A 27826-nucleotide genomic window follows, 5' to 3' on the forward strand; every position below is an offset into this window, starting at 1 on the left:
TTTTTAAGCTTGATCCTGGAATTGAGCCAGTGAGCATAGTCCAGTTTTAGCAGTCAAACATACAATCCAAATTCCAGAGTGTTACACACACAGACCTAAGTTTTATTCACCCTTGACCTTTAGCACCGCGTGTAGATTTAAGCTTCTATTTATAACTTTCAGTCAATTATTTTGGCCTTTGACTTTCTCTACTGTAACTGTAGAACAAGACACTAAAGGTCACATGACATGTGAGGAGTATTTAAAATGCACTCCTTTTCTCTCCATCTCGATCACCAATTAAGTACACTTCTCTTTAAACGTTGTATTCAGAGTGTGTAGACTATATGTTATTTAATATTGTTAGAGCTCATAGGTTTTTGTTTAAAAATATTTTATAAAAAAAGTGACAGCCACAGCTGTTTCTGTGCGTCCAAGACACTTTTCCATCTTGGCTTTTAACCTTTTTAAGAAACCTGCAAAATCATGATAACTTGCAAACCTTGCATAATTGTAAACTTTGTTCTGCTTTGAATGAATTCTGGGTGAAACTTGATGCAATAGACACACAAAACTCTGACCTAGAGCTCCAGCTTTCCCAACATGCTCTTCATAGGGCCCCTACATTTTCTCTCAATATTTAGTCCTATATAGACCATTAGTGCTTCATTGCACAATTGAACGCATATATATGTATGTATTAAACAAATGTGTCTGATGAATCACCTGCCCTTTTCATATGATACAATATTAATTTAGAGCATAAAACTTTCATTTGATTACTAACTTGCTGTACACACTAGAATTTTAGAGATTTTAAATGGCTGAACTGTCCCTTTAAATGTGGGCGTGTCCGTCTAATCTGTGAAAGGCCACGTGTGTGAGAGAGAGGCTACGTGGTGAAAACGCATCCCGCTGGGCACCCGGATAGTGAGTGACAGACACTGACTGCTGCTGCAACATGGTGAAAATTACGGTTATTAAGACCAAACCGTACCCCGACCAAAAACCCGGAACCAGTGGTTTAAGAAAGAGGGTGACTGTATTCCAGCAGAATCAGCATTATGCGGAGAATTTTATCCAGAGTATCATTTCCACCGTTGACCCTTCTCAGAGGCAGGAGGGCACCCTGGTAGTGGGAGGAGATGGACGATTCTTCATGAAAGAAGCTATTCAGCTGATCGTCCAGATTGCTGCAGCTAATGGGGTTAGTGTTGGCCGAATCTGACGTGCAATTTTAATGCAAAAGAAACGTGTAACAAACGCCCTTTCCTTAAAGAGGAAGACAAAATGACTGTCTAATCATGACACAAGTTCGTTGCAAAAGAGGTATTTCAATTGCAATTGTGCTCTTACGCATGCCTTGAAAACTAGTTTACTGCATGGAATAAACGTTAAGGTCAAATTTCTGGTATTGTTTTTTATTCGTATTCATCATAGTGTTTCCAAATAACATTGCATGCACATTTATAAAGGTTGCATAAAGGTTATTTAAGGGAAATTATCTTAATTATCTACACTGCGACGTTAAATTCGTGCGACTCGTTCATATGGCTCGGATCTTTTCAATGTATCGGTAGAACCGGTTTACAAAGCCTTTCTGAACCATTCATTGACATATCGAGCTGGACTGCATTTCTCGAAAGCATCGTAAGCCTAAATAGATCGTAAAACCATTGGCACCAATGGTTTTGAGAATTTCGTACTCTAATCGGTCCGAGCGTTTCTCAAGAAAGCAACCCATTACACATTGTCATTCGTAACGAACCGTTGAGCTTGTTTATCAGATCACAAGTGTGTATTGAGGACCGATTAACACCCGTGTTAATGAAACTTAATCGACAAAAACTCTTTGTGCCAGGGGGAATACCGGAATGTAACTGCGACTGATGTAAAATATGCGCTGAATCTTTTTTTCCGTTTCATTGAAACGAGCTGTTCAAAAGAACCGATTCGGACCTAATACAAACGAACTCGATGCTGTTTCAAGCCGAGGCTGTTTCGAGTCACCTTTGACATTTCACGCTCTGCCAAAAGTAGGTGCCGCTGCGTGGTGACGTCAAAATATCCCCTCTCATCATGTTGCGGAGCGCATTTAATTTAGAAAGTATAAAACGTGCAGCAGTGTTTTGTAAGGGTGTGAGGAGTTCGTTAACATCAGGAGTCTTGCAGCAACAACCATGATGTGGAGGAGGCGTGCCTGCAGTCACGTCCCGAGCAATAGTGCTATATTGAGTAAAATCTGTGCTGTATTACAGAACACAATGAATACTTGCATTTATGTTGTAGATAGCACTAAGTAGTAGTAGTAGCAGTACTAGCCACGTTCTATTGATTGCAATGTATTAGTGTTGTGTAATACTTCATCCTATAAATCACATGACACATCAATAGGGTTGTTGTGATGTAAACATTGTCCTGGATGGCAAAGTCAAAGTGGTCCTCTCTTATGGTTCAGAGTTCATGACATGAAGTGCATTTCTAAACAATCTTGAACAGGAGTTGATCGGTCACTTTTCTTGTCCATGATCCCACAGATTGGCAGACTGGTCATTGGTCAGGATGGGATTATGTCAACACCTGCTATTTCCTGTGTGATTCGTAAAATCAAAGCCGTTGGTGGAATCATCCTGACAGCCAGTCACAACCCCGGCGGCCCCAATGGAGACTTCGGCATCAAGTTCAACATATCTAGCGGAGGTTAGACATATTTCTATGGCCAATGCCGTTACCTTAGAGAACAGGGTGGCTGATATACAGTAAAGGCGTATCACAATGATATTGCACTATTTAATTTAAATATATTAAAACACATCCATAACAATTACTGAAATGAAATTTATATTCATTTTACATAATATTTACTAAATTATAAATCATTTGAAAAAAAAAAAAAAAACCTTGATAAATTAATCTAATGTAAAATAAACAGATTTATACTTTAGATAGCAACTTCTTTCTATCTTGACCTCCAAAACAAAATTAGAAACGTTTAACCCTTAAATGCATGAATGTTTTGCCAATCATTATTACATATTCGGGTCTTTAGCGACCCAAATCTATAACTAACACAGACGATCTTTACCTGTCGCGATAATATAAAACTCTCTTTATATTAGATTAACAATTACAGAAGAATAAAATAACACATTCTATTACTTTTGTTGAGCTTGGAAGGGCTCAGTTTTAGCGAATGTTTTGTACCATCATCACTGCCCTCGTCAGAGCTCATGTCCCAGTGCATTCAGCATCTGCCTCATATTCGTGATCTCAAACATATTCTCAAAACAACCTTTAACATCTTCAAAATCAATATTTTCATTGCTAACAGCTACTTCACATCCACCATAAAATGACCGTGACACTAATATTTGATTGTGTTCAGTACTCGCTCTGCAGTAAATTCCTGAGCCATTTCAAGTTTTGGTAATGATATTTCCGTTTCTTTTGTTTTCTGCCTACGGTAACTATGAGTGAAACGTCACTTCATCATTGTGTATCAGACATTGCCACCTTGTGGAATAAAGTTTAATTTGCACTTATTCAGTCATCAAATATTCAATTATTGTTGTGCAGAAAAAAATATATACTTACACTATTACACAACTCGGGTCGTTAGCGACCTTATATGAATAAGAAAACAGGCCACCTTTAATTAAAAAAAAGTTATATTGTTTATAATGAATTGATTGAGGAATGCTCTGAAGGTTGATGTCTAACAAAAAATTAATGAGGAGGAGGGAAGTGAATGACATCCCGCATCACTAAAGACCTGAGGTATGCATTTAAGGGTTAAAATAGCATAATAGGGGCACTTTAAAAAATGGTTGATTATATACAAATATATATCAGGCTTGGTGACACATCGTTCAACCACAATTAAAGACTGCATTAAAACACTTACTTGCATTCAATTGGTCTGTTATTTCTTTCCCAGGTCCTGCGCCAGAGGGCGTCACAGACAAAATCTTTCAGATCAGCAAGACCCTCCAGGAATATCACATCTGTCCCGACCTCAAGGCGGACCTCTCCACAATTGGGAAGCAAACCTTCGAGGTTGACACGTTCAAGCCCTTTACTGGTACCATTTTGGAGTCTAACCACTTGTTAGTTATGTAAACTAATTTTTCAGTTCATATTTGATAATAATTGTGTATCGTTTGCAGTGGAAATTGTGGACTCAGTGGAATCATATGCAGAGATGCTGAGAGATATCTTTGATTTTGCTGCTCTGAAGGAATTACTCTCAGGACCCAACCACATCAACGTACGGCTCGATGCAATGCATGGAGGTAAAAGTTCTATTTCCCAAACAAAAATAAGGTCATTTTGGTGTTGTAGTGAGCCACTGAAACTACAACAAATATATAATATAATAGCATTAGTGGTAAACTAGTTTTCATATGGGTATCTGAGATGATGCTTCTTTCATATCTCGCATATTACGGCGTTGATGCGCTCTCTCATTTCATTTAAACGCAGCTGGTGCCATCTTGCACCTCACTTATTGACTGTTTACAATGAAATCAGAGGACTTTAGTATTATTAGTAGGCCTACGATGATATTACTGTAGTCACTGAAAACCAAAGTGCACATTCCCGAGAAAATCATGAATTGCCAATTACAAGTCAATTTTAGCACAGAACCTTCTGGCATTTGCTATAAAGATGAAAATGAAGATGACTTTCACATTTCAGCATGATGGTGATCTAAAGCGCACATGTAAACCAATAAAAGAATGTTTTGGAACACCAAACCTGAATCTTATAGAAAATGTGTGGGAGATGCACAGGAGAGACCCTTACAATTGAACAGATCTAGAACGTTTTTGCAAAGAAGAGTGGGAAAATATTCCCATGTCATAGTGAGAGCTTTAATCAAGTCAAAGGTTGCTTCAATTAAGTATTAGTTTGGGGGTGTACACACTTATGCAGTTAGTTGTTATATAAAACTTTCTATGAAGACCATGCTTATAATTAATTATAGCTCCATTTATACTTAAGTATTACTATTACATATTAGCAAAACCCTGCAAAAATAATTTTTAAGGTATAATTTCAAACTGCTATAAGCAATACCATGCATATGGCAAATCAAAATGACCATTAATGACTTATAATGCCTAATTGATAACTGAAGACTGCCTTTTCATGTATTTTTTTTACACTAGTGTTGGGTCCTTATGTAAAGAAGATAGTGTGTGAAGAGCTTGGCTCCCCAGCAAACTCTGCTGTGAACTGTGTCCCCTCTGAGGACTTTGGGGGACACCATCCTGACCCTAATTTAACATATGCTGCTGAACTGGTCAACACTATGAAGGGAGGTGAATATGACTTCGGAGCAGCGTTTGATGGTGATGGTGTAAGTTTATAACTGACATACCATATACACTACCGTTCAAAAGATTGTGGTCGGTAAGATTTTAAAAGTATCTTATGCTCACCAAGGCTGCATTTATTGATCGAAAATGCATGAAAACATTAATATTAACATTAATATATAGTAATATTGTGATATTATTACAATTTAAAATAACTGTTTTCTATTTTTTTATATAATTTATTTAGTTTTAAGCATCATTACTCCAGTCTTAAGTGTCACATGGTTTTTCAGAAATCAGAACAAAATCCTTCAGGAAGTTGATTTGGTGCTCAAGAAACATTTCTTATTATTATCAATGTTGAAAACGGTTGAGCTGCTTAATATTTTTTTGCAAACAGGGATACTTTTTTCAGGATTCTTTGAATAATTAAAAATATATATATTTTAAATGTAACATTTTTGACAACAGTCTCTCAATTTTGATCAATTAAATGTATCCTTGCTTATTTACAAAAAAAAAAAAACATTTGACCAGTGATGTTACACAATTGAAATCAGCTAGTAACTATTCTCAGGTAAAACCTCTTCATATTTGCCCTGTTGCTGTTCTGTTTGCAGGATCGTAACATGGTTCTGGGTAAGCATGGATTCTTTGTGAACCCCTCAGACTCTGTGGCAGTCATCGGTGCCAACATTACATACATCCCTTATTTCCGGAAGACGGGCGTGAAGGGTCTGGCTCGCAGTATGCCCACCAGTGGGGCTTTGGACAAGTATAATCATCTAAGCACATTTACATTTTGTGATCTAGCCCTATATTTCACCGTCTCAGTTGGTGTATAGCTTTTAACCCTTTAATCCTGGACACAATTTCTAGCATTTCATAAACTTTATCATGCAGTGTGGCCAAAGCTTTGAAGATGCCACTTTATGAGGCACCCACAGGCTGGAAATTCTTTGGAAACTTGATGGATGCTGGCAAGTTATCCCTCTGTGGGGAAGAAAGCTTTGGTACTGGTGAGTAGCTATGAATGAAACCATGCTGTTTTCCAGTATAATAGAAGATTTTAACAAGCTTAAAAGGTTTTAGGCTGACAAGCTTTTTTGAATTGTTTAAAATAGTGATTAAATAAGTGAATAAATGTGTTTTTCTGTTTAAAATTCATGTGTATATAAACATGTAGCAATCTTTTATTTATATATGTGTTATCATAATTCTTTTTAAATTATAAAAAAATTACATATTTTATTTAAATATTTAAAAATATTCTTGTTTTTTTTTACCCACTTAGGTCCACTTGTGTTAACTGGTATTTATATTCTATTATTTTAATTGGTCGTAATCATAAACACTGGTTTGTAGCGCAAATAGTTTTACCGTTTACTTCACTTGTTATTCTTCTCGTTTTTAACATATAATGAATCAGATGTTTTGCACATTCACCAAAAATAACTTGCTGCCACGTCGCAAAATAAGGTTAAGTCAGAATATGACCACTTAAAGTTTGTTTTTATAGTAAATTGAGATCCTCTCAAAATATGAAAAAGTTTTATTTCTAATTTGACCCCTTTAAAGTCTTGTTTTTGTGGTAGGTTCTGATCACATCCGGGAGAAAGATGGTCTGTGGGCAGTGCTCGCATGGCTCTCAATCCTGGCCACTCGCAAACAGAGTGTGGAGGATATCATGAAAGACCACTGGCAGAGGTTCGGACGGAACTTCTTCACAAGGTAACTGCGAAAATGATAAAGTGACATTTTGGGATGGACAATACCGGTCGGTAGTTGAAATATTAATCTCTGTAGCTTGACTGCCCTCTGCTGGTGATCTCTGTTACAGGTATGACTATGAAGAGGTGGACTCTGACGCTGCGAATAAGATGATTGATCACTTGCAGACAACAATGTTCGATAAAGACTTTGTAGGGCAGAGTTTCTCCTCGGGGGATAAAACGTATCAAGTGGAGAAGGCTGATAACTTTGAGTACACAGACCCTGTTGATGGCAGCGTTTCAAAAGGACAGGTGAGTCCGAAACACAAGACTCCGAAAATAAATAATAATAAGAGCTGAAATTCATCTTTTGAAAATCATATTTTGAGGTAAAATAGCTTGATTTAGTATGAAAACATACTGTAACCCTTCTAACATTTCTTATTATAATCAAAACAGTTTTGCTGCTTAATACTTTTTGTGGAAAGTGATTTTTTTTTTCAAGGATTCTTTGATGAATAGAAACTTCAAAAGAAATAATCTGAAACAGAAAAATCTTCAAGGTTTTTGAATATAGCCAAGTCATAAATTTCACTACCCTTATTTGATTAGGAAAACAGCTGCATTTCTACTTGCATATTGAAATATTAAATATCATATTTATTTAATAAAAGTTTATTTACCCATTTTCTGCAGTTATGACTGCCTTGACGTACATTATAAACGTCAAATGGCATATTGAAATTCGTTGATTTCTCTGATGAAAGTACTGATGTCGACATAATAGCCTCATCATGACCTTCATTGTGTTGGAAATATCTCATAAATATACAGTTCAATAGAACAGTCTTGGAAACGTTTCTCCTAAACACCTTTCTCAATTTCATGGAATTGTTGCATACTTTCCAAAACACTGTATGTTGGCCATCATCCCTGTTTTTCTGTCTTCATGCTTTTTAGGGTTTGAGGATCATCTTCACTGACGGTTCGCGTATCATCTTCCGTCTCAGCGGGACAGGCAGTGCCGGGGCAACCATCAGGCTTTACATTGACAGCTATGAGAATGACTCCCAGAAAATCTATGCAGACCCACAGGTAAACTGATTAAAAAATCAGTTCCCTCCACAAAATATTTTCTCTCCCACCATATATTACTTTTCTTTTTACAATTATAATATATTTTATTTTCAGATTATGTATTTTTTTTTTCTAGACTTAAATCCATTGTAGCTTTAGCGGTAATCAAGTTAGACATGCTTATCCCGGCACATATGGTTAAAGATCCGATTCACTCTATTGTATCTGATCAAACTGAATCACAGGAGTATCAGTCTGTCTTAAAGTATCAACCTCAGACATGCTCAATTCTGAGATGTGATGACTTTTTAGCTCCAGCAGTCCTTTTCATCTTGAGTTTTGAGGTTTGAGTTACTGTAGAAGAAAAGGACGTTACATTTTAATACAAACAAGTAAACGCTACATTCGCACCATCCGTTTTCATTATGGTGAATCCAAGTCCCTATTGTATCTCTCATTTTGTGGGTTCCTAATAGTGCACTTGTAACATTTCCATCCCTCTCGACTGTTGTGAACAGGTCATGCTGGCTCCTCTGGTGGACATTGCCTTGAGGATCTCTCAGCTTCAGGAAAAGACGGACCGCACTGCTCCCACTGTGATCACATAATTACTGTAATGCCCACATTCACCTGATCCAGCCCAAACTAGCCCTCACTGTACTCAGCAATGCCTTACTTTATAATCATTGCCATCAGTTTCATACCACGGTCATTATGTGCTCGGTGTGTCCTCTAGAAAGTGTCACTTTTTTGCTGTTCCACATGTACAATCGAAGATCTATATCCACTATAAATAGAGAAAGTATAAAATAGTCTATGAAATGAATGGCTTGTTGTGATTTTGTTCTTAAGGAACTCATGCTTCTTTATACACTTTGATTTGTCTTGGGGAGTAAAGCGCTTAACTTGGTTCGGTGTCTGCTAGGTCGATCATATTTAAATTCTAAAAACATCAGCTACATTTTATTCATATACACAGTTTGTCTTTCATTTGAGGCTGAAAGTAGTAACTGTTACACCCCAGTGTGTTATTAGTGGATAAAGACAGGAAGGCAGGAAACCTGGCTACATATTCCATCTCCCTTTAAGTTGGCACCAGAAATAACACAAGTGTCTTTCATAAGGGTTTGAAATCAGAGAAATTAAAATCTCAGATTAGTACCATAATTATCTTTGCAAAACAATGTTTGAAGAGTCCTCTGTAATCTTTTGGGTTAATGGTTAGTCTTTCCAAACTAGGGAATTATTACCATAGTTTGGCTGCTGCAAAAATTCACCACACAGATTGAAAAGCTACATTTATTCATAATATTTGTGGACAGATGACACTACCTACACAGAAACTTATAGCAGACTTAGATTTGTACACAATTACACTGATTTTATAAACTTGTTGTGTTCATTTGTAGTTGCATTCATGCTAAATATGACACTGTAAGAATTTGTTCACAGTGGTCAACCAACACACAATATATGCCTACCAAAATGTTATGAATAAATCTGGGACAAATTCTTGACAGAAAGATTAAGACAGAATGTCTTAGATTCTGCTCAGTAATAAAATAATCCAATATATGACATAATAATCCAACATTTTCTTGCTTCCATTGAAGCACACAAGTTTCTTTAGAACATAGAAATCATATGCATTATATCTGAATATTACGGAGCCTCTAAAGGGACATGCTGATTTAAAAAAATGAGATGGGAGAAAAAAAATTATATGTTAATGCTTTTGCGTTCTCTTGAAAATGTTTTGTTTTGAAAATGTTTTACCTGAGAATCTTTGTTCTCGCTTCGGTTAGCTCCTTGCGAGCGAACGCAAAGTTTCCCGGGGGAATGCACAAGGTTTGCAAAATTTTTCAGAGGAACAGGAACGCAAAAGCATTTTTTTCTCCCATTCCATAGTTGTTCCACCACCATGTCCCCTTAGGGGCTCCGTAGTACGCCTATAATATTTATTAATCGATATTTTGTGTTTTGTTGAAAAAAGTAAAAAAATATATATATATATATATAATGTATAAAAAAGGAAGAAAGCATTTTGATTAGTGGTCTCAAATGTATGGACCCACTGTATGTAGAGCCTTCATGAACTGATATGTTGTCATCATAAACTCCCAGTCAGTCTATTTGCTGAAATTTCCTTTAATTTAGGTAATTTGGGACATGGAAAATCAGGTGCACATACCTGAGAACAGAAACCTCTTTATTTTGAAAAAAAAAAATGTTGCTGCCTATTTGAAACCTCAAACCTGCATACACACCTCTATGACACACACACACACATACGTACACCTGATCAAAACATTTCTTCAGTCTTTGTCAGAAATGACCTCAACTTTATTACAACCCATTTATTAGTAGCTGTCAGGACGCCCATCAAACACCTGCCCTCAAATAGTTTCCCACTTGTGCTCTGGATGAATAAATGGGTGGGACATTTCTTTTTTCCAGAACAGGTTTCCACGTTGTAGAAGCCCCCCTATGTTGACATAGCAAGATACAAAGAGCGTCCGGCCCGGAAAGTAATGGTTTGCAGGTTTTATTTTCATTGGATGTCATTACATGAGGTAATGGCCGTAACAGTGTGTATTTAGCTGTCAGGTTATTATATTTTGAAGTTCTCTTTTAATGTCTTTATTTCTACCACAGCATCTTTATTTAATCTAGAGGTTTAAAAAGATCTAAAGCCCTTAGAGAAGATCGCTCACAAAAATTATGTTAACCATTTGAAAAAGATTACTAAAGAGATCCTGTCAAATAAAAACCACGACCAGTGCTTATAGCTATAAACTGTTAAATTATTAAGGTGTTCTGGAAAGTTATTTTACCCCATTAACATCTGTTTTGCTTTTATCTTTTCTATGGTTAATTATATAATATTGAATACTTTAAAGCTTACTTAATTAATTGGACTTCACATTTTTAGAGATATGGAACTAATAAGGTAAGATTTTTATGTTTTTTTTTTATACAAAGTATATTTGCAAGTCTGCTCAGCAAGGCTGAATTTAGTTGATCAAAAATATAACCACAATTTATATTTTAATATGTTTTAAAATGTAATTTATTCCTGTGATGGCAAAGATCATTATCAGCATCATTACTCCACTCTTCAGTCACATGATCCTTCAGAATCATTCTAATATGCTGATGTGGTGGTCAAGAAACATTTCTTGTTATTATCAATGTTGAAAACAGTTGTGCTGCTTAATATTTTTGTGGAAAATGTGATACTTTCTTTTTAGGATTTTTTTGATGAATAGAACATTAAAAAGAGCATTTATTTTAAATAATAATAACCAGTAACATCCTAAATACCTTTACTGCACTTTTGATTCATTTAATACATCTTTGCTGAATACAGGTATTTAAAAACAATAATAATAATAATTCTTACTGACCCCAAAATTGTAACATGCAGCCTTTTGCTTGCTGCAAGTGTGGAGTAGCATATTTCCGTCATTTTTTGTTTTTCAACGCCGGGGTCAGAAAAAGCGAAACAGCAACTGGCAAACTGCAGAGAAAGTTTGTTTTCCAAAGTTCACACAGTTCCCCATGCACAGTTTACTCAATGAAAATAAACCTATCAAGTTTTGATTCCAGTTATTTACTGGACGATGCATGCCAGATTAACCCAAGGAAACTGAAATATTCCAAAATATTAGTTCATACATATTATCTCAGTGGCACGTCGGCCTTTTCTGCATTCTTTTCCTCTCTTGTCATCCAGTGGGTGCTTCTATGATATCAATTTACCTACATGTAAATCTAATAACACAGAAGACAGAGAGCGAGAGATGACCTCTTGACCTAACAACAACAGTGTATTGCTCCATATTGTTTATTATATTGGGCTCAGGATAAAGCCTTATGGAATGTGCTGAGATGCAATCATTGTCAGCAGGTCATGTGGGCAAAGATCAGCATGATCGAGTCTAAGTAATCATTCCGAAAGCCAGGCAAAATAAATACGGCAACACGGTCATGCTGGCACTCTCTTCGCATCTTTCATTTTCCCCACACCCCACCTCTTCCCGAAACACACACTCACACATATGTTTGAATAACATATATGTCACCTGCTGTCTAATTCTTGCTGACCCTACTTCCATATGATCAAACATGACCCCTTGCACAAAATACAATTGGTATCAGAAGCTGAAAGACTGGAAAACATTAATGAGAGACCACTCACCCAAAAGACTTTAAATAATCCTCTATGTACTCTATTGATGTCATACTAAAGTTGTGTGACTGTCACATTGCCTTCATTTTTTAGCAGCATAAATCTAGTTGGCGTCACTGGATGCTGGGATGCACATTGATTCCTTGTTATTCTTGGACTCTGACCCAGGATCTGTTTAAAAGGGTTTATTTTGATCTAAATGTAAATGATCATTATAGACCTACGTGAGAATGATGTCACCATCACATCTTGAAATACACTCAAAAATGTCTCGCCAGACAAAACAAAAGTCTAAAGACAATAATTTTTTTTAGGTGGATTAATGTCCAGAAAAAGACAATGGAAAATCTTGTTAAAACGAGTGATAATTTTGACAAACTTCAAGATTTTTCTAAATTTGATGACTTATGTCATGTGGCATAACCATCTAGTTAAAAGCCTTACAACATATTTCCCTTGAATGTGTACACATCTTGGTCATTATTCCTCGGCCACCGTATTAAAAGTGTAAAAAAAATATGAATTCATAAATATCATGAAGTTTTGACGAGTCTCAATGCATGACAACTTGCCTTGTCATAAAAAGGTAAAATATCAAAGAAACGACACTGATAGTCAGTCATGCTTTTCTATGATATTATTTCCTGTATTTTTTTTCAAAAAAAAAAAATTACACCACAGACAAAAGCTTAGCAGATATTAATAATCAGTGAAGCAGTTTTTTTATTACGTTTTTCTTTTCTTTTTTCTTTTTTTCTAAAAAATGTATAATAAAAGATAATACTACAGGTTTCAACCGAGGCTTCACAGCTATATAAAAAAAAATTGGTTCCTCAAAGAACCATATTTTTGTGTAGTAAATTTAATAAAGAATGCTTTTCCAGAAAACGAGCAATGGAAAGGTTCCATGGATGTTAAAGATCCTTCATGGAACCATCGATGGCAGTTTATTTTTAAGAGTGTAATTATTTTCTAATAATCTTTTTATGATGATTTTTCCACATTATGGATGATTTTTTTGGCTTTATCCCCACAGATAATATCAAAATGTTTTTTAATTCAGAAATGAAAAACATGCTCATCATAGAAGAGCTGTGTTCTTTGATGTGACTGAATGGATAGGACAAAAATATTAGTATCATTTGAACCAGGTGAATATCTCAGGGGGGAAAGAATATTACATAAAAGGGAAGAGCACAAGCTACTTTAATTCAGTTTTTTGGGGGTAGTTCAGTAGGAAGCTCAGTATCTTCTCATTTGTAATTTAAGTGCTTTTATTCCCATTAGCTACAAGCCCTAATAACTCCAGAGATTACTCCATTTAAGGTTCAGAACAGAAGGTCCATTCTGAAGAGATCCGCTGTGTGTGGAGAACGGCCAAAGGAGATGGACCTTCAAAGTAACCCTCAATCCCCCTGCTCATTACAATTAGATGAGTCTCGCTGTGCATGGTTGCAATTTTAATAATCTTATTTTACTTTGGGAAAATAAAACAGATAGACATCGGAAAGAAAAACAGCCCCATGTCAAAAATATTTCAGCTGCTTTGCTGCTCGGCAGATAATGGTTTCCAAATGTTTAATATTAGATGCAATCACACTGAAGAAAAAGGTACCGCTTTTCTTTTCTTTGAAAACTGAGCTTAGGGCTGAGGCCTTTGAAATTGTCATGTTGCTTTATGAATCTTCGCAACTTTTCTGCAGTTGCATGCTCATGTGCTCGATTCTTAACATTTGTGTCCATTCCTTCATAATTCATTCCAACGAAAACCTCTCGTGAAAGCAGCGTGACTCCCCTCCCTCCTCCACCCCCACCAATCAGCATCTCCTCCCAGCATGCGAGCTCATATTAGAGTCTGCAGGAGTGTGTCTTTGATCGCAGCCTGCCGCTCGTGTGTGTCAGAGAGCTGACGTCACCGGAGGAAATGAGGGATGAACTCTGGGTCTGGAGAGTCAACCTAACCCATCACTTCAAAAGGGGAAGGTCTTTCTCTTCTTGTCATCCACTGATACAACATGAATGAACAGAAACAGCTCAGGATGCAAGACCCTTGGCTTGTAAAATTGCTACCATTCTCTCCACAGACCTCAAACAGCAGCGCGTTGAGTCAGAATATTAGAGACAGGACTTTTAGTTTTAATCAAAGGTGATCAACTGTTACAGACCTTAAAAAGTAAAAGGATTGGCCAAACTTACATGAGGAAACTACACAAATAAAGGTTCTTTAATGGCATTGATCATTCCATGAAGAACCTTTAATATCCATGGCATTATGTACACGTGTACATTATGTACACATTTCATAAAAGGGTCTTTATAGTGGAAACATTTTCTTCAAAAGAATTGTTAACAGAAAGGTTCTTTGGAGAACCAAAAATGTTTCTGCTGTTAAAACCCTCATTTTGGAACCTTTATTTTTAACAGTGTAGCCTTGCTGATCTGACTGTTAAAAATGACCTTTGTTATATGTAATTTGAAAATCCATTCAGATTTTCACCAACCAGTTATATAGTTATAATAACTAATAATATTAGACCTATATCATATAAATATATTCAATTATTAAAATGTTATATTATTATTAATGTATTCAAAAGTATATAAAATACTAATATGCTATTTAATATTTATTTGTATTAGTAGGCTAATTAATTTCATTACTAATTTACTTCTTTTTATTTATACAGCATTATAAAACTTACTCAAGACCTTGAGTGCAGTTCCTTTGTTGGCCTTTGAATTTGTAATGTATCCTGTGACTTTATTTACTTATTTGTATTCATTATTATTATGGCATATTACCATGGCACTGCTGTTAAAACCCTCATTTTGGAACCTTTATTTTTAACAGTGTACCATGCTGATCTGACGGTTAAAAATGACCTTTGTTAATATGTCATTTGAAAATCCATTCAGATTTTCACCAAAGTTATAATAGTTATAATAACTAATAATATTAGACCTATATCATATTAATATTAAATTATTAAAATGTTATATTATTATTAATGTATTCAAAAGTATAAATATAAAATACTAATAACTACTTTATTTTATTATTTATTTGTAGGCTAATTAATTTCATTACTAATTTACTTCTTTTTATAATACAGCATTATAAAACTTACTCCTACAAGACCTTGAGTGCAGTTCCTTTGTTGGCCTTTGAATTTGTAATGTATCCTGTGACTTTATTTACTTATTTTTATTCATTATTATTTGGGATTGTTGTATGTTGCACAAAAATTCAACACAATTCTTAAACATTTTGTCACAACTTAATTTAAGTGTGCTCAATCTAGGCCTACTTAAAATTGTAAAATGGAATTTAGGCCTAATTTGTTTGTGTTAAACTAGGCCTGCAATAATTCGTGTTTGAAATAATATTTGGTTGGAATTAGTTCCTAGCATGCTTTTCAAGGTACTAGAATGAGTCAATGGTGAAATTAAGTGTTATGTGATTTTGAGCAAGATGAAAAGGTTAGTTGTTATTATTCTCCACTGAAAGATTTTGATTCAGGAGTTTCTTTGAGAAGAATGTTAGACTAATGTGCTAGGTGTTTAGGCTGAATATGAATTAAATTGGTCGTAAATATCGTAAAAGTTTTCTTAAATTAGTATTTTGTTGACGCTGTCTTCATAAATTAATAAGTTACACTTAACTTACCATGCTAACGCGCTGTTGCTAGCTTAGGCTAATGAGATTTGAGTTGATTAGTCACGCCAAAAAAAGTTTTTGTTTGGTTAATCAATTTTGTTAGCTTCTCACTGCACGATATAGTTCATAGATAGATATATCTATAAACATAGATAGTTAATAGATATAGAAACCCCGTTTCCAACTGTCCACAATTTAAACATGTAGTGTTTCTAACAGCCCTGTACTTAAACAGCAGGTGGCGCCAAAAACACTATTGAGAGCAGCACATGTCCTCAGACTGACTGGAAAGTGGAAACTTCTTCAAGGGACTGAAGAAATTTCAAACTCCAAACAGGAGCGAGAGAAGGAGAGAGCAGAGCAGAGGACCATCCGCCTACAACATTACACCTCTGCGGACATCTGAGGCTCAGTAAAGACCTGAAGAGCTCTGCATTGTCCAGCTATAACACTGACCTGTGAGAAGAACTTGCGGTGGATGTAAGAGCGCTCAGAAGCAGAAGAAATGAGCAGAGGAACAGCGAAAGAGCCGCACGGATGCCAGCGCAACTTCACACTGATCATCGTGTTGCTCGTAGTCATCTGCGGTAGGCGATCAAACTCATGCATTTACACTACTGTGTTCATAATCGACTTAAACATTATTTTGATTAAGTACAACACATTCAAAGGGAATAATACTAAGCAGTTTAAAATATTTATGTTATTATTAGAAATCATTTCAGGAAACAGTGTCTCAAATTACATTACGATGCCCATGTTAAAGATACAATATTGCAAAAGTAATTTTGGTACGTAATTTGCTTAACAAGGAAATGTTTATTTGCACTTGCATAGGCTACATGTGCACTGTTAAACAGTGTAAAAATGTACATTTTTGATGATATTTAAACGCTATTCATGTCATAAGTCAAACATCATGTAGGCCAACTATAGTTAGAGGTATCATTTCATTCAGTAGTCTTCAGGGTGTTTTTGTTTACCTATTGACTTATGTTGCCAAAGGGCTATCTAAACAGTTTTTGTGCCATTGGAATGACAAAAGAGCTCCTCAAGTGCACTGATTGAGAGAGTGACAGTCTTAAGCTCTCAGCTGGAGTCTCTTTGTACGGCCTGAGCTGCTTCATTTGCCTTAGAATAGCACTTAGACATTAGATAGCATCCAATTATACTGAGCAAAGGACTTAAAAAGGTACATTAACTTCTATTAACTTTTCTAGTTTTCAGTATTATCTAGTCTAAAAAATACCAAAAACCAACTTGGATGTCGTGCACTTTTCGTAACTCCTTATTTTAGAGTGTCTATGTTACATACAGCGGATGTTACTATTATTGATTACTACAATAGTCAAAACAATAACAGTATTTAAGTGCAAGCAGCTATACACAAAATAATTACAAGGTATAGCTAGGCTACTGTATGTAGTTAATAAATGTCAGCGCCATAAATACTGCAACTTGGATAGGTTACTGTAAAATAAAGTGTGACCTGGTTTAGTTTAAGGTCATATAATAATAACTACATTGTTTTTTTTGTTAATGAGTGTATGTAGATGTGCGAAAGCAGTGTTTTAAATAGTATTTTGAGGCTCAGTGATATGCAGTATTTATCACCACTATTTTATTTTATGTTTTTACATAGATAATACAGAGATCATATTTTATAGATGTACTGCGCAGGATTAATTAATATTTATCAATATATATATAATTAATATTATATATTTCAATTTTAGTTGTTTCCTTGTATTCATATATATATTCATATATTCATATATATATATATATATATATATATATATATATATATATATATATATATATATATATATATATATATATATATATATATATATATAGGCTATATAATACAATGTGTCCACTAAATAGTGGGCAGGAAATTAACTTTAAAACAGATTTTGGTAAGCACTAATCAGATGATGATGCTTTCAATCCAAGTATATATTACTGTACATCTTAAGTAATTTCAATTAAATTGTTAGGTTAAGTTGAGTTTTACAACAGTGAATACTATACTATATCAGGATGTATGACAAATTTTACTGACAAAACAACAACCTGCTAGCTAAGTTATATATATTTAATGCTATAGCGTGTCTTTTGTCCATGACATGCAAAGCTTTCTGCATTGAGTTGTCAGTGGGGAATCTTAACAGTTGCTCCTCATTTATAACGGTAACTATAATATAACTATATAAGCGGTGAGTGTTGTGGCTTGGACAGATTTTTCTTTTCTAGATTCCTGCTTTGTTTGTTGTGTGTCATGATGTCTGCACTTTTAGTATAGGCTCCACTTTATGATTTAGCTAGCCTAGTTTGTCCTTTTAGCTGATGGATTTTTTGAGTTTTTTGGAGTTTTTTTGTCAATATGTGGCTTCCTTCACCTTATCTATATAAATGTATTCAATAGTGTTTTCCCATCTGTTCTAGATAGTATCCATGGATATTTTGTCACAAAATTTAAACCTTTTCAGATGGATTTTTATAGACACTACGCTACATATATCTAGCTATGTCATATTTTTTAGAGCGGTGGGCAAAATGGAAACAGACGGCTTCCGTGATCCAGTCTTTGGTTTTAATAATAGTTGGTAGATTATAAATCACTGCGGTGGAACTCAGTGCATTCTACTGCCAGACTGAATGTTGACACAAAAGCCACTTTACCTTCAAGAAAAGCCTATGAGGGAGGATTTGACTTGTCGTAGTGAAACTCATTGGTTTAATCTGGTCTTCAAGTGTACAGTACAGTTACTCAAGCATCAAGACTCCCGTCTTTAAAAAACCCTTCATAGATGTTGAAGGAATGCCCGTTCAACCACATGTTCTAACTTTGTAAAACTGACGTAGCCCTCGTGAACCGTCCATTTTTTTTTTGGTTGGGAGGACTTTATAAATCTCTGTGTTGCTTGTGTATATTATATCACAGGTTGTAAACTTCTCCATGCTCTTTCTGGAGAGTTATAAATCTTTATATCTGAGGTGTCAAACACAAGAAGTTACTGTGCATTTCATCTCGTATTAGTAAATGGTGAATGTTGGCTGGATTAAAAAACTTGGCTTCTTGTTTAATAAACAGAATGTGAGGAGAAATATATGGCCTACCAGCAGTTTTAACACTTTGATGAATTGCTCTCTATTACCCGATCTTTTGTGTAAGTCTTCTGTCAGAGCTGGATGTTTAGGTCTTGGATATAAGCTCGGACAATGATCTGTGTATTTTCACTTGTCTTTAGTGATGGCGTGATACAAGCTCTAAGTCCGTGTCGCTCTGTTTGGGTTTGCGGTAGAGCAGCTGGCAGAGTTTATAGCTGTTCAATTGCATTATCCAGCTTCAGTGACATCAGAGATAAACTGGCATCATTATAAACTGGCAATAGAAATGTTTTTTTCAACCTGTTTTGTCAGACATTGTTGGAATGTTTTTTTTATTTATCTATGATGTTGTAAAGAAATATCCTTCATAATACATGCCATGATTTTAACTTCTAAAAAAATATTTTATTAATTTGTATGTAAAAATAATAAAATCAAATAAAAATATGAAGTGGCATCAGAGTAATATACAGTAGAATATCGTTAGGCTATGTGGAAGGTCACTATACTTTACTGTATGGCAATGGAAACATTTTCAACCAAACAAATATTTTTTTTTTTAATGAAACATTTTCAATTATATTTATCCATATAATATTGGAAAATGGCCCACATCTGGCAAAAAATATCATATTTATTTTTGTCAGTACTTGTTAATCTTGATCTTTATATAGCTTGTGGCAGCATATTGCATTATGGATACATTAAGATAAGTCTTATCCACCTTTCTCTTCGTCTTTTTGGTCAATGGCCTTAAAAATGCTAATGGTAATATAAATCACAGGCCAAAAGGTCTGCAATGAATATAATAGGAAATGAGCTGCCACGATTATCTAAGAGATCAGACGTCTGCCAACACTTATCAAATAATTACTCTCCCTTGCCTGCCCAGTGTAATGTGCCAGGATATGCTACATTTCACATTAGAGAGGGCATGATGAAACATGGCTTTTTAATTTTAGCTGTAAATGTGTCGGAAAGTAAAGCTCTAAAGCTTGTTTACGTTGTATTAAGGACTCAACTAACCCTCAATGCATAAAGACTGGCAAATTTCTTGCCGCCCACAGTTGGTCCTTTGTACCTGCCACACTCCCAGTGAGCTCATAAATACCTAACCTTTACTGCCTGTTCAGTCGGAGATTGATATTTGCTTTAAAAATGAAAATATATGTGCAAAGTATCAGTCATCTGGGAGATTTCTCTCTTTTCCTCCGCACAGTGCTGGTCTTGACAGCGTCAGGTTTCTATCTCTGAGGAGAGCTTTGTACATTCATAATTCGGTCTCGCTGTCAGTCTTGGAGCATTTTTTCCCTGCCTAAATAATGTGGCCTAGTAGTCAAAATCTGGCTCTGAAATTGCATTAGTCACTTGAGTGATGGAAGTGGATGTTACTAAGGTTAGCTTACCGGTATTTTGAAAAACATCTTTTAGGTGTTGGAAATGCTGCTTATACTCATGCACCCACATACTCATAGATGATTAAGCCATTTGTAAAGGATTTTTTTTTTTTGGCATTGGCTTCACTATGGGGCTTCAGTCTAATCACGCTTTTATTGGATTTCTGCATGTTTTTTAGTTGCTGGTCCTTAGCTGCACTGTACCTAGAGATCTGAAATGGTCGCTGAGATCCAAATGGCAGTTTTCACATAGCGTGATGGACAGCTCAGCCCTGGCAAGACTTCTGATGTTCACCCATGCTGTGTTAAGTGCAACAAAAAAGGCCTAAAGCAATTAAATTGACACTCTTGCCTCACACTCGCATCACAATATGGAACATTTCTTTAAAAAAAAATTATTTAATTTTTGATTAAACTTACTTTAAATCCGACTGGGTTCCTTTAAATCAATGGTCTTGTTGTATTTTGAATATGTGTTATTGCAGTTGATCTTAAAATCAGCCATTTATGTCTTCAGAGAGAATTGCAAATATATTGACACCAGCTGCATGGCAATCGGGTCTTCTTAGAGCAGAGGCGTTCATGATGATCTGCAGAGCCTGCACTCTAAAAAATGCTGGGTTGTTTCAACCCAATTTTGGGTCAAATATGGACAAACCTAAACGTTGGGTTAAAAATGTAATCCAACGGCTGGGTTTGTCCATATTTGACCCAAAATTGGGTTAAAACAACCCAGCATTTTTTAGAGTGTGGAAACGCCGCCATTAGGCGTTTGTTTATTGTTTGTATTTAGTCTGTATGTGCAGAAATTATTTTACACAAGTGTTTTGTCTGACCTGCACAGACTGTGGTTTTCTGACTTTGCTGAAATGATTGAACGCTCCTTGCACTGTTTGTGGCCCAAGTGGGAGAAGTGTCAGGTTATTTAAGTTCATGTGCAAATGTGTATTGTGTGTTTATGTGTGTATGCGACTATGCGCTCACTGGGAGTGTTAAAACTGTGCAATCTCGGAAAAATAAATGTTATGGGTTTTAGCCACTGCACAATGTTAACGTAACTACTCCATTGCAGCATTCAGTTCATAGGCCAAATATTGATTTTGGATTTATTTAAAATATTTAAACATGCCTAAATCTTTTTCCATTTTCCGTCTAATTAAACTAATTTTTGGGGGGCTTGCTCTTTAGGAGACCCAATAAGCTCTTTAAGTATGTTTTGATTTCTTTTGATTCTTTGGGAATTATTGTAAGTCGCTAGAAACGTAGATCCTGTAGGTAAGAAATGCTCAAGACTGTGATGATTAGTGATTTAGGTTTAACAAGCTGACTTCAGCCACAGTAATGCTCCACATACAAAATAAAAAGAATTGGAAAGATCCTCGGCCTCTTGTTTTGTAAGTCCCACTCTTTACATAAACCTATAAAGATAAATATTGTGAGATGAAAGACCTATAAAGATTGTGTTTAAATAATATTATCTGTTGTCAGCAACTATTGATGCTGTTTGAGGATACGTAAGGCCTTTCACCTTTCTACAGACCATTACCCACATGCTGCAGTCAAACCAAGATATTTTAAACAACTGTTTGTTTGTTTGTTTAGGCTGTTTTTGTATGCTTGTCGCTGCCAGTGGGTCACAATTAAACACAAGTTAGTTTGCTCTGTTTCTTCAGGACAAAAGCCAAAGGACCATTAAATGTTGGTAGGGTTTGTTAGAGACCAGCAGAGAAAATCTAAGGTGTTGAAATAAACGATTGTAGCTCCATTGTGTACACCATATACATTCACTAAAAACAAAAAAACTACTTAAGAGGTTAGGAAATGCCTGAAGTTTTAAATGATATTTTATTTGTTTTTAATTAAATTAATAGATAATTGTTGAATCGTCAATTGGTGAATGATGCAGTTATTTGGAATAAGTATGCACTTAAATGTGTTACAATAGTGCGTTACTTCTTAAAAAAGGTATCTAATTGTATCTAATCTAGTTACTTTTTTATGAAAAGTAATGTGTTACTCTTGCATTAGTTATATTTTTGGAAAGAAAGAAAGAAAGACAAATGGGATTTTAACTAAAATAATTGTTGTTTATTAGTATGGTTGAAGTGGATCATAAAAGTTCAGCAGCAAAGATATTGGTTAATAAACTGAGGTTAAATGCATAAAGTATATTTGTTTTATTAACATATTTAATTATTGCAGGTTTGTGTAATATTCTGAGTTTGCATATCACAGTTTTTATTCATTTTGAGGAATAGGCCTACTGTTTCTGATCTGAATCTGTTTTTGTGCAAGTGAGATGAGTAAATGCCTGCGCACATTTATGATGTTTAGTCCATTACTCCCGATTTCTCTCAACATGGGGACTGGAGAGGTGTCAGTCAATGAATGACAAAACTGTAATCATGACAAAAATGTAACTTGCATTATAGGCTATTTGAAAAAAAGTGAAATTTAAAAATAATGCAATAATGTAATAGTTACTTGAAAAAGTAATCTGATTACGGAATTTGCGTTACTTGTGTTACCCCAACATTGTACAAAAACCTCACTCTAGTTGCCTTTTTTTACATTAATGCAAATTATGTTGCACCATAAATATTCAATAAAATGGCATATAAATCAATTGAAAACTTTAAGGGAAACTGTTGTTAGCCCTATTGTTCGTCCATACTCCGCATCTATTTTTCCTTTGGTTCAGTTGTTGTCTCTTTCCTTCTCACTCATTCATTTAGCTCTCTTACTCTGTGGCAAAGCAGAAATGACTTACTCGACCACACCAACCATGGAATCTGAAATAAAAAGCTCCATTTCCCTAATGCTTTGTGATTGGAAGCCAAACAGGCCACAGAAGCCTATGCGACCTCTGCCCAGCTATGTGCACAGAGGAAACGCTATGAAGCCCGTGCTGTCTTAACTGCTCTCAAAGACAGACCCCTGTAAGAAAAAATGATGTGGATGTCGAAGATCTCAAAAAATGAAGTTTATTACAGCAAAGTAGTAACAAAGTACAGACAGTACTTCGGATTCAGCGGAGTCATACAGAATGCATCTCATCCCCCGAGCCCAAACATTTATCCTCCATTTAGTTCGTCTCCCCCTCTACATGTAAATTAAGCACATCGTCTTTCCCTTCAACATGTAAATGAAACTCTGTTTTTAAGTGTAATTTAACAATAACAGATTCGTCTTCCCTCTCAGCATGAGGCAGAAACTCTGTCTTAAATGTAAATTGAGGATCTTTCCTCTGTGCCCACATCTTTGATGTTCTGTGAAATCAGAACAGCAAAAGGTTAAGGTGATAAAATCTATCTGAAGTGGATCTTCTTGTTAAAACAAAACAGCCAAATGTTGAAGGTGCCAAGCTATTGAAGTCCTTGTAATCAAGATGGTTGTTGATTGCCCTCTGTTATATTATTTACATATTACTGATTGGATGTAATTGTCTCTATATGATAATTAAGCTCTTTTAAGTGAAGGAACATTTTGATATAAATGTATATATTGGAGTGGAAGTTGGATCGGGGCAGAATATAATTTCTTACAGACCCCCCTTTGATGCTCTTGGCCCAAAAGAAGCATCACAACCACTCCCTTTTCATAGATAACACCTCCCTTTCCTGGTGGGCAGGTGCCTCAGTGGCGGCGTAGCCCTGCCTTAGGTCGTTCCCTTATGGCCATCAGAGAATCTTACCCGTCTTCGGGATCTACGCCTCCTGCACACCGAGTTATGGCTCTACTTCACTTGAGCAAAATTATCATAGTTTGTGATAATGAAATGTATTTATTTTTTTATTTTTTTTTTTTTTTTTTTTTTTTACGGAGGTAACCAAGAACCATTATATATCCACTTGGAACATTCAATATTGATAATGGAATTATCTATAATCTAACTATAATCTAATGTTTAAACAGAATACATAACATAATGTGTTGGCAAATAATAAGAGAGATACATACACATACAGCCGTTTTAACGGTTACATTTTCCAAATTAAACCAGAATAGGCCATATCTCCATCATGCATTTGTTTAGCAAAAATCTTGTCTTTCTTCAAGGCCTTGTTGGGCTCTCACAATGTCAAATGTTCAGTGGTGTTCTCATCAGTGATGTTAGCATATTGTTTAGTTTTGATAACTCAAATAATCAACAATCAATAGACAATAGTGTGTGTGTGTGTGTGTGTGTGTGTGTGTGTGTGTGTGTGTGTGTGTGTGTGTGTCATTTTTTTGTCCATGTGTGTGTGTGTGTGTCATTTTGTGTCCATGTGTGAGTGTGTGTGTGTGTGTGTGTTTCATTTTGTGTCCGTGTGTGTGTGTGTGTGTGTGTGTCATTTTGTGTCCATGTGTGTGTGTGTGTGTGTGTGTGTCATTTTGTGTCCATGTGTGTGTCATTTTTATCAGTGTGGACATCCTTTATCCACTTGTTTTCCCTCTATGTGGAGAAACTGCTGTCCGTAGTCTCTGAAACGGTTTGTTTCTGAAATCTCCTCTTGTTTCACTTCCCATTGTCCATTTTTCTTTTTTTTCTTTTTTTTCTTTTTTTTCTTTTTTTTCTTTTTTTTCTTTTTTTTTTTTCTTGGACCATTCTTCTAGAAGAAGCAGTCACTGGTGTTGTTCAAGTCTGTGCCTCTTCATCAGTTAATTCCATCCTAACTTTTAGGCCTGGAGTTCTGGATCTTGCAGGTCTGGATATCTCTATTCTTTTCTTTTTCTTGAGAAAATCCCCTGGCTCCACTTCCTTCTCGTCCTTCAAACGACCAGATCACCTTTCTCCAGGAGGTTACACATTTCAGACAAACATCTTGATGCTTATATCTGAAACTATAATCAAAAGAAGAGGTTGCCCCCCTTTCCCCCACAAGCATCTTTTCACATTCAAACATCAAAGTCACAGGTTTAATCAAATGAACATCAAACATCAGTAATGTCTCAAAAATAATTTCAAAATTAATGTCATTTAAACATTTATTATAAATTTCAACTACATATCAACGCTAATAAAACATGCTTCAGAAGGAATCGCCCCCCTTTTGATAGTAAACCATTTTCTAAAATATGTTACTATCATAAAAACTCATTCTAATTTACATCAGCATGTGCTTGTGACTGAGTCATGTTGCTCGTGCAGTGGTATATTTGACAATTTGTGAATTAATTCTTCATTATTCCCTTTCAACAGTGCTAACTGGGTTTCTAAATTGCCTATTTTCTTAAGCAAACCACGATAGCCCATTTGTCCATTTTGCCCTCTTTTGTGTGAAAAGTGACACTGTCTTGCCTTGTGCCCTATCATTCCACAAGCAAAACAAACAACTTCCTGATCTTCCTTTCTTTTCTCCAAACAGTGCCTTGCAATGTGACCATCCTTTCCACATGCATGACAGACAAAGCTTTGAAGAGGTCTCTCATTGTCTTGACAATGTCTAGCAATATGACCAGCTTTTCCACATGCATAGCACAGAATAACACCTGAATTTATTCTTGCAAATCTCCTTGGTCTATGATGGAGACCATTAGATAATGTAGAATATTCTCTCCCACTAAAGGCAGCAACTGGATGTCTAGATTTGGCAGCTTTCATTTGACTTTTTGCATTAGCATTATTGTTGTAAAACTGTGTCATTTTAGCAATAATGTCATTATATTCAGACAGAGGTGTCACAAACATCGTCACAGCAGAACGGGTGGATGAGTCACATTTGCTAATCAAAGCAGTCTTGAAACTGATATCATCCTGAGTAATATCAGAATTGCCACTGAAAGTCTTAAATGTCTCCAGTAATCGTTCTGAGAATGCTGCTGGGTGTTCCCCTTTTCTCATTTGCATCTCAGATATCCTATCCCAATTAACTGACATCACACCTAGGACATCCAGCAGTGCCTGTTTCCTCTCTGACTTAGTAGCAGTTCTGTTCTTCACTTTCTGAGTTAATCCTCCAGACAAAGTGTCAGGCAAACACATTCTTAGCAATACGCATGCATCACCATCTGTAAAATTGTAAACTTCAGAATATTCCTCCAAGTTTTTCAGAAAATCTAATGGGTCGTGTTTGGCAGGATCAAATTTTCCAATATTCTTGATCATAGTTTCTAGTTCTGTCGGATTAAATCCTCGGACTATAGTAGAGGTCATTGGTTCTTCCCTTCCTTCACTAGCACGCACATTCGTAGTACTATGGACTGGTGCCATAGGAAACCTGACTCTACAGTCAGAGTATTGGCTACTGAATGACTGAGAATCTTTTTCCCAACCCTCAGCCCTGTCTTCCTGCAAATTTGGCATTTCTGGAACTGGGTTACACAATGTGACACCTAACAATGTCTTACTAGGGTTTTTCTCAGTTGTGCCATTCTTTATCATAAACTGACAGGCCGCCTTCGCTTCTTCCAAATTGTTGGACAATGTTTCCACAGATGATTTAAGCATACTATTGTTAGTTCTAAGAAGTGTAATCTCATTCTGCATCTTGACCTTTTCTTCTTTCCATATCGTTTCACTAGCCAGGTAATTTTTTGTAGAAATTACCCCAACACTGAGTCGCTCATTTTCAGCCTCTAACTCATCTACTCTCCTCCTAGTTACTTTATATGAAGCAAAAAGAGCTTGAAGCGCATTAGCAATTTTTCCATTTTTGTCCTTAGGCATTTTGGGATCATTTTCAAACTTAGAGATAGCCCACTCATATGGTTTATCAACAATATTTTCTATTCCATCAAACAATCCCTGAGAACCGTGTTTAGCGATGTATTTAACAATCATTTCTTCCATTTTAAAGTTATATCTGGGTTTACAGTAACTTGTGTATTCACAACGTCTGATTTAAATGACTGCGTTATCTAGATGCTTTAAGATATTCATTAGTCAATTTATTCCCAGATTGTATGCAAATGAACACAACCAGCATACTGAGCGAACCTTCTAAACTTAATCAAATTCACAGTCCTTAGGACCTTAAATTTTACACAAAATCGTTCAGGGAAAAACAATCAAAATCAAAAACAACACTGTCACAGTGCGTCGGACACAGTGTTTTTTTATGTATTTATTTATTTTCCTTAAAACAGCTTGATAATTCCCAGTACTTCGGCCATAAACAAATTATATAAAAAAATTAACACTGTCACAGTGCGTCGGACATAACCACACTACGTCGGGGGTTTTTATGTTATTGTCTTAAAAACAGTATTGCTTATCAGTACTTCCGGTTCAAACAATATTTATCAATTTTAAAACAATGCCACAGTACGTCGGGCAAAACCACACTGCTTCGGGTTCTTTGTTTTAAACTTCACAAAGTCACGGCACATCAGACTCACTAGTCTAGCCTATGCTATAACACACAATAGTTGTGAAATAATTCTGTGACCAC

General features: G+C 35.6%; 2 protein-coding genes across 4 annotated transcripts in view; both read left to right on the forward strand.

Annotated features, from left to right (window-relative positions):
• The first annotated feature begins 824 nt into the window (after positions 1-824).
• Positions 825-8915, forward strand: pgm1 (phosphoglucomutase 1). Its single transcript, XM_079628894.1, has 11 exons — positions 825-1186; positions 2517-2679; positions 3917-4060; positions 4146-4271; positions 5151-5341; positions 5921-6075; positions 6204-6319; positions 6896-7031; positions 7141-7324; positions 7973-8107; positions 8608-8915. Exons 1-11 carry the CDS (start codon positions 941-943, stop codon positions 8695-8697), a joined length of 1686 nt encoding a protein of 561 aa, XP_079485020.1. The 5' UTR covers positions 825-940; the 3' UTR covers positions 8698-8915.
• A 6505-nt stretch (positions 8916-15420) lies between these two features.
• Positions 15421-27826, forward strand: part of ror1 (receptor tyrosine kinase-like orphan receptor 1) — a 121074-nt gene continuing 108668 nt past the window's right edge. Inside the window, exons 1-2 of one of the 3 annotated variants that reach the window (XM_079627345.1) lie at positions 15421-15454; positions 16175-16526. In XM_079627345.1, the coding sequence (XP_079483471.1) occupies positions 16445-16526 (82 nt within the window). In that variant the 5' untranslated portion in view covers positions 15421-15454; positions 16175-16444. Of the gene's footprint in view, positions 15455-15644; positions 15762-16158; positions 16527-27826 lie in introns of those variants that run through there. The other 2 variants (XM_079627344.1, XM_079627346.1) reach the window with 2 other exon arrangements.

The sequence above is a fragment of the Phoxinus phoxinus genome (assembly GCF_949152265.1).
Source record: "Phoxinus phoxinus genome assembly, chromosome: 11".
Taxonomy (NCBI): Eukaryota; Metazoa; Chordata; class Actinopteri; order Cypriniformes; family Leuciscidae; genus Phoxinus; species Phoxinus phoxinus.

Bases quoted from the DNA above. Each gene is read 5' to 3' on its own strand.
- pgm1 (XM_079628894.1), top strand. From the start codon at position 941: ATGGTGAAAATTACGGTTATTAAGACCAAACCGTACCCCGACCAAAAA. The intron at 2,680-3,916 runs GTTAGACATATT...TTTCTTTCCCAG, and splicing joins GTTCAACATATCTAGCGGAG to GTCCTGCGCCAGAGGGCGTC. The intron at 5,342-5,920 runs GTAAGTTTATAA...TTCTGTTTGCAG, and splicing joins CAGCGTTTGATGGTGATGGT to GATCGTAACATGGTTCTGGG.